An 11,914-nucleotide genomic window follows, 5' to 3' on the forward strand; every position below is an offset into this window, starting at 1 on the left:
CCTCATTAAAAGAACGTTTATGTAGAACTGAATATGAACGTAACCACAGAGACGGGCAAAAGTTGCCTTTGAAATGGCTATAACCCAACCCTACCTGCTGACAGCAGCCCAGGTCTTCCTCAGCCTGTAAACTGCGTTAGACTGAAGGGCCGACAGGATCGCCTTGAGAGAGGAGAAGTTCTTCAACCAATGACAATCCTGCAGAGGAAACAACTTGCTCTCAGTGGATTCACTTCAAATCAAATAGCAATGGTACCCGTGCTTTATGCTGATCACCGTTCTCCTTTTATAAAGGAATTCGACTGACCTGGGCTACTCCGATCCAGTTCTCTATGATGCGGGCCCTTTGAGCTGGTGTAGTGGGAGGCCGGCGGGAGGAGGTGGGGCTGGAGGTGGCGTCTGTCGGCCAGCAGAGCAGGGACATGATGACCTGGTTTGTAACGGCGTTGAAATGTGCAACGGTGGCTCGGATGGTTGGCGACATGTTTTCCTTCTTGTCTCTTTGCGACCACACACAGCCCAGACACTGGTATGGCACCACTTTGACAAACAGAGCCTGAAACGCCATGAAACCCAGTGAGCTGCCTTGAATCATCAATGTTAAACAAGAGAATTGTGGAACATTTCAAAATAAATTTGACCACATACAGAGTCCGTTCGGGTGAGCTGTTCGGCAATGGCTCCAGTGGAGAAATCCATGATGCCACCTGGATCCAGAGAGTGTTCCCATCCCGAATCCTCATCACCAGAACCCTCCTCATCTTGCTCCATATCTGCCGGGGCAGGACTCACATTTGTCTCGACTTCTGCTCAAGAAACACACAGATCAAGAAAATAGTGAGTCTGGCTTTTTGCAGAACGATTTGGCATGATGGCCCGAGGGCAAAAAGCCTTATCATTTTTGGTCATGTCACGTGGGGGAGGGTCACCTTCTATCTGCAAACCCTTGAGCAGGGCCTCAGCTTGCCCAGCCAGCGAGCTGAAGTTGGGCTGGCTGCGCATATTGTTGTGAACTGCGGAGCTGATCCTCAGGTGGTCCAACAGCAGCCTGAGAGCCAGGTGCAAAGGAGGATCCCTGAAGTCCTCACTGTACTCATCCAACCATGTCTGGACAAAGGCCAACAGAGGGCTGAGGAGGCAGCGGAAGAATCATCACAGTTTAACTATTTAAGCAACACTTTAAGCCATAGTGATGTAATAATAATACAAACATTAACCGGATAAGGGTTCAAGCACACTGTAAACTGAAACAGAAGTCATCCACCTACCTCCTGTAGCATTCACTGTTGTCCAGATCGGAGACAGCATTGTCTCTTTTGGGAGAAAATAAAACAACAGACTTTCAAATAAATTATTATTTACTCCCGTCTTGGAGCCAACCTAAGCCTGATCCCGATACATGCCCACCACAGTCTAAAACCGCTGTGTGCATAATTGTTGTTGTTGAAAGCCTCAGGATAATGAGCACCTGCTATGTGCTTATTACGACATCAAAGCAGGCAAGAGATGGTCGCCTTGTCAGGGAAACAATGTATAAAAAGATCCTGACGCAACATGGTGACTTTGCATGTGTGACAACCCAAGTTGTTTTCCCAGAATCTAGCACAACGGAGATGGTTCTTCACCACGTTTGAAAAGGAGCTTGAACTTTCTGATCGGGGAAGATAACCAGAGAAAGAGGCTAAGCTATGCTAAACTGTTAGCACTCGATAGTGGCTGAAAGATTAATAGTAGCTTAACCCAAAGGAGAGAGAAACTGAAGCAGATTGAGTGTAAATTCAAATTTGAATGAGTGAGAACTGAAATAAAATGTATCATCAAGCTAACCATTAGGCATAATTTGACATTTTGAGATATACGCCTGTTCGCTTCCTCGCAGGGAGTTAAATTAGAGGATGGACACTCTCCTGTCTGTATGCTAACTATAAAGCTACTGCCAGCAGCCAGTTAGCTTAGCAAACAAAAATTGAAACAGGGGGAAACATTTAGCCAGTAACAATATCAATCTACCAAAGCCTAAGTAGAATAAAGCTAACCAATTATTGTCATACTTTGGACCATTGTCAGTCTTTGTGCTAAGCTAAGCTAACTTTTGCTATTTACTATACAGACATGAAAGTGGTATCAATCTTTTCATCTTTTCAGCAATCTTTTCCAAAAAGACCAAAAAGGAGTGATCGTACCTCTGGAACAGCAGCTCTATGAGCTTTGAGGTACCGGTGAAGGTTCTGTATGTGGAGAGGAAGATCCTGCCGTAGTCCTGCTCCTGGCTGCCGGGGTCGAGGAGGTGGTTCACCAGGAGCTCCAGGGTAGCAGCCTTCAGACGCCGCACCTTGCAGGTTCGGTACTGCACGAAAGCGCAGCACGGACTCTCTTCACTGGGTTCGGGGGAGGAGGGGACGGGCTCCCGGCGCAGAGTGACCCCATAAACCGCTCCGTCCTCGAACTCCTCGCCCCACTCCTGCACTGGGTTCTGGGGATAGCAGAGGTGGGAAATAATGTATGTGGCTGCCAATCAATGTCGTGCTTGTGTCCTAAAAATATACAGCTACGGGTCAAAACACCAAATATGTATGTATCTGGGATTGTTATCGGTCAAAACAGTGGGGTCAGAGGTTGGGCCGTGAGAAGGTAAAAAAAAAACAGCCAGGTGAACCAACACAAACAAGTGACTCGACATCCCACTGAGACTCACACTAATCCCATGAGAGCTACGATTGTGCAATATTTGCTACGGGCTACTCGTACCCATCATTCCGGGCCTAGAACGACTGCACAAACAGTTTTAGTGTGTAATGATAATAATCATCAGATGCTCATTTCCCTGCTACACAGCCATCTGAAATTTCCCAGAATTTTGTAGGTTCATAGGAGTGTTTATGGACAAATAGAGGATTATCAAAGGTTACATCAAATTGAACACCGAAGCAAAAAATACCACGACATAAGCAAAAGTATCAGCGAGTTTCATCATCAGTCGTCCTCCAACGACCAATAAAAAAAAAAAGAGCCTCGGAGGTTTGTACAGGCTGTTGCTACAGCACCAAGTGTCGTGATATTGTTCAGACGCACTGTTACTTTCTTTATGTCGGACCTTGCTTGATCTCAGCGAGAGCTATCAATCAGTGTTGGAGCGGTGGCTCCTCCAGAATGGTTAACAGCACTTGACACGACAGGGGAACGGGGTTGCAGAGCGCCTCGTTCAGGCTCCCAGATTATGTGAAGTACACCGGCACAACAGCTGCGACGCATAATTTGTGAAGACTGAACACCAGCTGCATTATTAGGTCAGTGCTGGCAAAGCAAGGTAACAAGACTGAAATGATGTCCCTTTCAAATGTCTTTCCATTTTTGGTCTTTGCGGTTTACCTTTTCATCGTCAAAATCTAATTAAAGTAGGACATACGCCACGCCTGCAGAACGCAAGATATGCATTTAAACCTAAAGACACCCATAGCTGCCATCTTTACCATCATTAAAGAAACAGCCGGACTTTTTGTTTCTAGTATGCGAGAGAAGGTCCAAAAATGCTGGATACTACATTTTCCATATTGCAACTTAATGGCATCTTGAGTCACTCTGTGTCAAATCAGATTTTCAGTTTTTAGTTTACATTGCATTTCAGATTTTGTATAAAAGACCACAAAAATAGAAAACATTTTCACTGAATTTTGAGGATTGAAGTCGCCCCCCCCCTGGGAATTCTGTCATTTTTGTGCAAATGTGTTAGACAGGAAGCCATTTTTAGAGTTCAATATTTTCAGAAATGTCACTTCTGGAGCCATGCAGTTTGGTAAGGGCACAGACAAAATGGTGTACAGCAGATCTAAGTGATTGAAAGACACAAGCAGATGTCATACTTTTCATTACTGGCCCCTGGATATGGAAGACAAAGTGTAAAAGACAAGACAAGACAAAGGGTTTTGGGGCCCCAGGCAGTCCCTCAAAGTATGGGCGTTTCAATAATTCCAGTAGTTAATTGATGTGCCAAATTTCAGGCGATCTTACGGAAACAAAATTCGGGAAATGGCAAGTCAAGGTCACATTTGTTGCCATTTTGAGATGGCAAAATATTCAATGTGGACTCATTCCTATAGGAACATGAATATTTGTGTGAAATGGGGAGTTATATGTCTGAAGATATTGAACCCTGAAAATGGCTTCCCGCCTAAGACCTTTTTTTTAGGGTGCGAAAATGACAACAGTCCCAGGTTGGTCTCAAACAGCACATAGATATGGTTTGAACAAAATGTACAATGTAAAGAAAAACTACCTGATTTGACATTCCACTGCCTGCTGAAAGCCCACGTCTTCAAAAACGTTTCAATCCCAAAGCATTGTTCAGGTAACCCTGATGACATCACCGTGACATCATCAGGGTTATTTTTCTTCCAGCTGTTTTCAAAACAAGTAAACTAAACATGAGCATAAATCAGTGGGGGTCCCTTTAAATGCCTCATGCGTTATATAATAATAACAGCAGGAGTCAATGACAGGTCTTACATGACTCCAGTGGTTAACACCCAAATGATTCACAGATCTATAACGATGCCCTGGAGTGAAAACAAGCAGACGTTCAATATTAGTTCATATGCTCTATTTGGAATAGAAAATCAATGGTGTCATGAGCTGTTAGATCTGAATTATTCCATACAAATACACATATTCTGGACAATATGTGCAAACAGTCAGGAGATGAGAGAAACGGCCTTCTCTCACAGCAAGCATTTAAAGTCGGTCATCTCGATGAGAGGACTCACATGTAAATCCTCATATGTAAATGATCATTTAAATGACTTTGTGCAAGGAGAGAAGTCTCAGGCTGCCGTGTCTGCCGGTGCCGACAAGCATCACACAAAACCCCATTGTCTCCCAGACGTCGTTTGTTCGCTGCACAGATGCGAAACTGTGCATTGTGCCTATGGTGGTACCAAGCACTGCACTTACAGCCAAGTCTACAATCAGAAAACGTATCCATGAAGATGTGATTGTGTTGCCTCTGCAGCATTAAATATGAATGAAAAAGCAGATCATGGAGACAGAGTTAAACAAATGGAAGTAAACACAGTCAGTTTGTATTATCAGTTATGTTTCTTCCCAGCATTCTTCATTGTTACACTAAATAAGGTTTTTACTAAAAACACACTTCATTTACAGCAAATGTTATTGCAAATTTAAAAATCAAGCTAAGATTTGTTGTTGTTGTGCAGAATATTGATTTTACCCAGATGGCAAGGATTCTCCAGAACAACATTAAATGTTTCTTAAAAAAATAACATCTGGGTGTTTCATGCATTGACAGGTATTCAGTTTTCAGGGGGGGGGGAATGTAATGTTAATACAAACTGAGGCTAGACCTTTTGCAGCTTGAGTGTAACCAGCTCATTCCCACTCAAATTTAATTTACAGGGATTAAAAAAAAAGAAGAAGTATTTGAACATGAAGCGTAAGATTGAACTAAGTAGGACTTGTAGGCCCAAATATCTCTTCACATATTAATCATAAAATCACCATTTATTCCATTACAGAGAGTCCCTGACTCGCCCTGATTGGCTCTGTTGCAAATACATTACACAACAAGAACTCGCCTGTTTAGCGGACTTCATTTCTGGATCATATCTAGTTGTCTTACCATTGTCAGCTCCCATTTCCCCATCTCGTCCGGTGTCCTAAGGAGCGCTGCTTTCCATCTTGACAGGAAAAGTTGGACTGAAGGAAAAAAATAACTTCCACCTCGCGAGACAGTGAGTTTATGGCTGCATCTTGATATAATAAAACCTTATTTTTTTTTGGGGGGGGGGGGGGTTACATATCTTGTTTGGAACTACATCGATGCGCCTGTATTACAATCATGAAAGACGACTGCTGCAAAGTATTCGCTACATTCTCTTGCGTGCATAGAAAGGTGGCGGGGCTGTTCCCATGTGACGGGTCCTGTGAGGGAGCGAGAAACTAGACGAGGTCTAAACTGCTCCGACTCGTCCTCTCTCCTTCCTGCTGACTGTGGACTGTCGGACTGGCGCTCACCGGGCTTTGTGGTGGGAGGCGGCTCTCTGCACCGAGAGCTCGAGTGTAGGAGGAGTGAGAGGAGGAGGCGGTGTGTCTGGCTGTGTGCTTGTGGTGGTTGATTTATTTTATACTTTGTCCTCCCTGATTTAAACGTCTTCCAGGCTCTTACCTCACAAGATGAGAGGTAACCATATCATCTATTTACTCGTTTTTGTCAAAACAGCTTCAATGACAAAATCAAATATTTGATGAATAAATAAATAAATATCCTCTGATTTCATGTTTATCTTTTGTTCCATCTTTAACCCTTAATGTTTCTGAGTCAATTTATTATGACAGGCTGAACACACATGAGCCGTCCTCTTTGTTTACCTTTTTTTTACGTCTCCATGCTTCCACTGGTTACCCCATGTTTAAAGTCACATTGCAACAGTGGTGGGCCGTCAGGGTAGACATAATCACAAAGTTATAGCTATTTTATAATTTAATAATTTTTCACAAATACACTACATGTATAATAATATGTTTCCCATTGTCTTATTTTCTCATTGCACAGCTACTGTCTTCCTCAGTTGCTCTGCTTCCAGTGCAGCTTGTTTTAAGTAGAGCTTTTATCCAATCAGATTTCACCTCTGTGTCTCTAGGTAAGAACAGAGGCCCGAGGCCTGCAGACTCACAAGTGAATCCCTTTGCAGTTTAAGTGAATGGGGACGATATTGTTGATTGTCATAGTGTTCAACCAATCAGATCTTTAGTTTGACATGTTGGGCGTATTCTTTGACGTGTCAGAGCCTGCTAGCTGGCCTACAAGTACGTGATTGGTCAGTGGGCTAGCGTGACATGTGGCAAGCTAAAGTGTGGGGAATATCTTTTTCCCTTTTGCCGAGAGTTAGACTCGAAGATTGATACCATCCTCATGAATGTATGGTAGAAAAATACAGCAAGCAGCAGCCATTTAGCTTAGCTTAGCATAAAGACTGGAAACAGCTAATCCCAGTTGAGAGGTAGGCTACATGCTAACCACCGGTTTCTCTATTTAACCGGCGAAGTTTGGAAAAGCCATGAGGTCTTTTTAAAAACACTTACAGTAACTTACCAGATATATTTATTACATTATTCCGATTGAAGTGCAACATTAAAGTTTGCTTAAATGCATCTATGATAAGGATCTGACAATATAATATATTCACATGCATTCTGCATAATGAGTACTTTTATTTTTGATGCTTTTGGGTCGAGCTGAAATGAAAAAAGCCTCTTTGACCCTTTTAGATCACATCCCCGGTCGTACTGTACACCAATACATGCTTGTACAAAATGATCAATCTCTGCCTATTGTGTTTCTAAAAATCCAATCATCTTTTGTTCCTGTAAAACAAAAGTGTGCTTACGTGAGTACCAACCAATTCCAACTAATAACATCATAACATCCATCAATCAATCTGAGACTTTTAGAGATAAGGGAGGTGTGTGTGGAGCCACAGTCACAGTCAGCCTCAAATCACGCTACATTCTAAGCACGCCCACTTTTTAGCAGTTCAATCAAATGTGAAGGAAGTGATTTAAATACCTTTTGTAACTTTACACCGCTCAAATATTCAGTCTCATTGGCCAATATGTCACAGCACAGAAGCTAAAGACGCTCTAACTTCCATTTAATTGTAAATATTATTACCGATACTTCTGTACTTTAACTTTTGTAAATGTAAATGGAGTACTTTCATAACTCCACCGCTGTACTTGACACAAGATGTCTCCACCTTCACTGAAGAGTCCATTCTCAGAATGGAAAATCCTGCTTAGGTACACGTCCTACACTGAGATTTAAAGCAAGCACGGATAAACTTTCCTCCTTCGGTAGACGAATGTGAAAACAAACCCTGCACATCATTCTGCACGGTGGAGCTCAAACATCTGAGTGAGGCAACAAAAAGCGAAACACATTTTTGAGTGAAGGGGGACTTGTTGTTGACTGACCCAAAGGAGGTGTCAATGCACCTTTCCATAGTTTAAAGTTGTTTTAGGTGACGGCATCAGCTAAAAGTGTGAATGTTCTGCTCTCCGGCTTCTTGAGATACAAGAACACAAGCACAGACAAAGTGAGAAAACGTTGTCAGGATCATGTGACCGCTCCCTCTCGTGATCTATAACACTGATAAGATAACAGCAGATACCTGAGAGATCATTATCAAGCTGCAGGAGTTTGAAATACAGCTAATAAAGACACTAACCAGCTGATTAATATCATGGATTTATATGGAATTTATTAAGAATCTTGCTTAAAATCTCATTGGAAATTTCCTCTTCAAACTATGAAAATCACAATATAATAAGACCCAGGTTGCCTGTGAGTGAGAGTGTGTGTGTGTTGGTTTCAGGTAACAACGTCAAAGTCTGGCTTTTCCAAGAAAGTGAAAACAAGCTTAACTTTTCTATGAAAGATGGCGGCTCCTTCCTGAGCGCGGCATTTTGCGATTGGTCAACTTCACAGCTCCCCTATATCCCATCCAAATGCAACCAGAACATCAAACGCTAATGCTATTTTAAAATGCTAAATGCTAATCTAGTTAAGGCACGGCTGTCCTCGTCTCACCCTGCAGGGAACTGAGCTGGACGTGAAAGTTGGACGAACGTGTAATGTTAGTGATGTTTTGTATACTCATGCACCGCACGCACAGGGGTCATATTTAAATCTTTTGTATTCACAATAGCACTGACACAAGTGACATTCATGTTTCCCATTTACCTCATAAGCTGCTGACGTGAACCCTCTGACACCAATAGGTGTGGTTCATCCCCCTCGAGTGCATTTCATTGTCGACAGCGCCGGTGTCATATATTAATTATCCCGTTTCGACACCTACACCTGCTATTAACAAGTCATCTCTGAGAATAGAATGTATCAAATATATTGTAAGTTCAATTGAAGGTCGTTTCCCAAGGCGTTAGCAGACATAGCTTATTCTGATTCTGGTGTTATGAAGCTTTTTCTGCTTTAAACAGAGTCAATCCAGTTTGTTTTTCCTGTAGGTTTGAAAATTATCAGTCGAGGTGAAGGACAACTTTGGCATTACAGTCACGCTAGCGGCTCTGTGAGGCTGTACTTAAGCACAGCAGGGCTTTGAGCTAAATGCTACGGTCAGCACACAAACTTCAACAATGACAATGCTAACATGCCGGTGTTTAGGACCTGTTTTGTTTACCGTGTTCACAGCTCTTAGTTTAACATGTTAGCATGCTAACATTAGCGAATTAGCACTGAAAACACAAAGTGCAACTGGGGCTGATGGGAGTGCCATTAGTTTTGCAGGTGTTTGGTCGTAATCCAAAGTGTTGGACAAATTGAACAATTTCAATTCATGGCGATTCATCCTCAGGAGAACAGGAATGTACCAAATTTAATGGCAGTTTATCTAATAGCCGTTAATACACTAGCTAAATAATAAAAAAAGAAAAATGTTAACATCATGTTGACGCTTGAGGAATCTCAGGGGATCACCAAGGTGAGTAGGATTCATCCTCTGAGGACCATGAATGTGAACATTTCATCCAATACTGTAATTGTTGATATATTTCAGTGGTTGACCACTCAACTCCCAAAAGCCATGTGGCTAGCTAAAAAAGTATGCTACATACTACACAATCTGCAGACATTTCACTGTATGACACAATCCAACCTCTGCATGCCGTCGATCAAGAGCTCTTCACATTGTGTAGCTCCTGAGCAGCAGCCCACTGGACATTACAATCCATTTCAATCTCCACTTTTGTTGATAGCAATGATTGGGCCAAAAATTTGCATTTATTATTACTCTCAAGAAGTGTTGGCCAATGAATACAATCTACAAAATCTCAGACAATTCGGAGACTTTGGTCTCTGTTTAGGAATTCAAAGACTTCAGTTCAAGGCTGACGCACCGTGGTTACAGAAGTGGTAAGGAATGCAGACGGACTGTTTTTCTTTTTTTTTTAATCAACAGCACAAGAGACAAATACCTTTTGGAACTCTGAGCAATCATGAGACAGGGGCTTGCCTTCAGGGCACAGCACAGACATAAAAGTATGTTCTCTGATCGCGCCTTCATCGCTTCAGCACATTTGTATTTGACTAAAGTAAAATGGAACAATGTGTTCCGAGTAGCCGCAATAAAAATGTATCACAAGCTAATTCTCTAAAGCTAGAAAAACAAAAAAAATGTAAGGTGGCAGTGGTGGCCTGAGGTTAGAGGAGCGAGCATGTGACCATGAGGTCATCAGTTCAATGGGAAAGTCTGGATAAATGGGGCGGGGAATGCTTGCCACCTCCCTCGTTACCACCACTGAGGTGCCCTTGGGCAAAGTGCTTAACCCTCAACCACTCAGGCTGTGTGGATATGATCAGGGCGTTCCTTGCAAAAGAGGGTCTTCAGTGAAACTTCCTTGAAGGAATAAAGGTTAAAAAAAATGTCTAGTCCAACAATTGTATGGCCCCTTTTAGATTGCTTTTATATAAGCTAAAACATGTGCCAGCAGGTGAAAAGTGATAAAATGTGACTCAGACCGTACCAACCTTCCACTAACTAAATGCTGGAAATGTAAACACACCGAGGTATCACACTATTGTTCAGGGTTGCCAGGGCCGCAGGGGACACATATCAAGTGCATACCAGGCCACTCTCAAGAACTCCAGCACTCCTGCTTGATGACTCAGCCACTCAGGCCGTTCAGGTGTTCTCCATGGAGACTGGAATGAAAGACACCCTTCACCGCGTCCTCTGACGCAAACCGAAAACCGCATCTTTTGTGACTTGACGGACGAATAATGGCTCTGTCAAACAAAATGAAATGAAGCCACAGTGCCCGTGGACATCGGTGTTGCTGATGAGTCATGCTTCACTGCGTCGATGGGACTTCATCGCGCAAAGATTAAAAAAAAACAAAAAAACTTTGGTGCTCAATGAACGTGACCTTTGGGAGAGGTGTGGCACAATGGGATGGAAAAGCTACACAAAGATATTGATTCCTGGCACACAAAAAAATTACCCACAATAAAAGTGGGTAATGTTTCTGAAAAATAATCTCTCAGTTGTGTTCATAAAGAATAGAGTTGACCCACCAAATGCAGTCAAGAGGTCAGACAGCGGCAGGTGGTAATTTTGCCTCGTTCTCGTGGCAAATATGTTGACTCAGTGCGCGTTACTGTCGGGTTTTGGTGAGCCGCTGCTGTTAAACTGGTTTAATGCCGTCACTCATGTCCCCGCTGTCGATGTTCTTATGTCATTTGCACATTTGGTGTCACCAATTCACCCATCAGCAATTTAGAGTCTCTGACACACCTGACTAACATGCCGGCACAGAGTTAAAGTGACAGTAGCGTCCAGGCATCAACACATGTGACCTACTTGTTGATGAGGTGCTGATATGAGTCTTAGAAAGGTGGTTGTGATCTAAGAAGGGCAGAACTTTAAATAGATTACACACTCCACCTCATGGGCAACAGTAGAACAGCACGAAGCATTTTAAGGCTGTTCTTACGCCGCGTGTTATATGTTAGTATTCAGTGTAACTATAATTTTTATATCTCGTACGTGTTTTTAGCTTTATTGTTTTTTGTATTCTAAAGCACTTTGTACCTTTGCTTTGAGAGGCACTGCATAAAACTTATACAATCTGTAATTCAAATTCATATTCACACTATAAAAGGTGAGAGGCAGAGCCTTGTACTCCAGTGAAGGGCAGTTCGGAGCCTACTTCAATTTGAAGCTTACGGTTCAGGACATTTTTGTCATGTATTTTGAAAAATGTAATCGATTGGTGGCTTTTTGGGGAGATAATTCTTGCTGTAAAAATGTTAAAGCTGGCATATGGTTAATGAAAGCACAAATATCAAGGTCAGAACGTCCATCTTCATTACAAAAGACTAAAT

General features: G+C 42.5%; 1 protein-coding gene across 1 annotated transcript in view; it reads right to left on the reverse strand.

Moving 5' to 3' along the window:
• The window catches only part of LOC116396391 (ral guanine nucleotide dissociation stimulator-like 1), a 14,733-nt gene extending 8,718 nt beyond the window's left edge, over positions 1-6,015 (reverse strand). Inside the window, exons 1-7 of the mRNA XM_031870980.1 lie at positions 5,633-6,015; positions 2,184-2,473; positions 1,269-1,313; positions 930-1,129; positions 649-806; positions 308-556; positions 95-198 (exon numbers count right to left, since the gene is read on the reverse strand). Of these exons, the coding sequence (XP_031726840.1) occupies positions 95-198; positions 308-556; positions 649-806; positions 930-1,129; positions 1,269-1,313; positions 2,184-2,473; positions 5,633-5,656 (1,070 nt within the window). The 5' untranslated portion in view covers positions 5,657-6,015. The remainder of the gene's footprint in view (positions 1-94; positions 199-307; positions 557-648; positions 807-929; positions 1,130-1,268; positions 1,314-2,183; positions 2,474-5,632) is intronic.
• Between the last annotated feature and the right edge of the window lie 5,899 nt (positions 6,016-11,914).

This window comes from Anarrhichthys ocellatus, unplaced genomic scaffold, assembly GCF_004355925.1.
Source record: "Anarrhichthys ocellatus isolate YVR2014 unplaced genomic scaffold, GSC_Weel_1.0 scaffold55, whole genome shotgun sequence".
Taxonomy (NCBI): Eukaryota; Metazoa; Chordata; class Actinopteri; order Perciformes; family Anarhichadidae; genus Anarrhichthys; species Anarrhichthys ocellatus.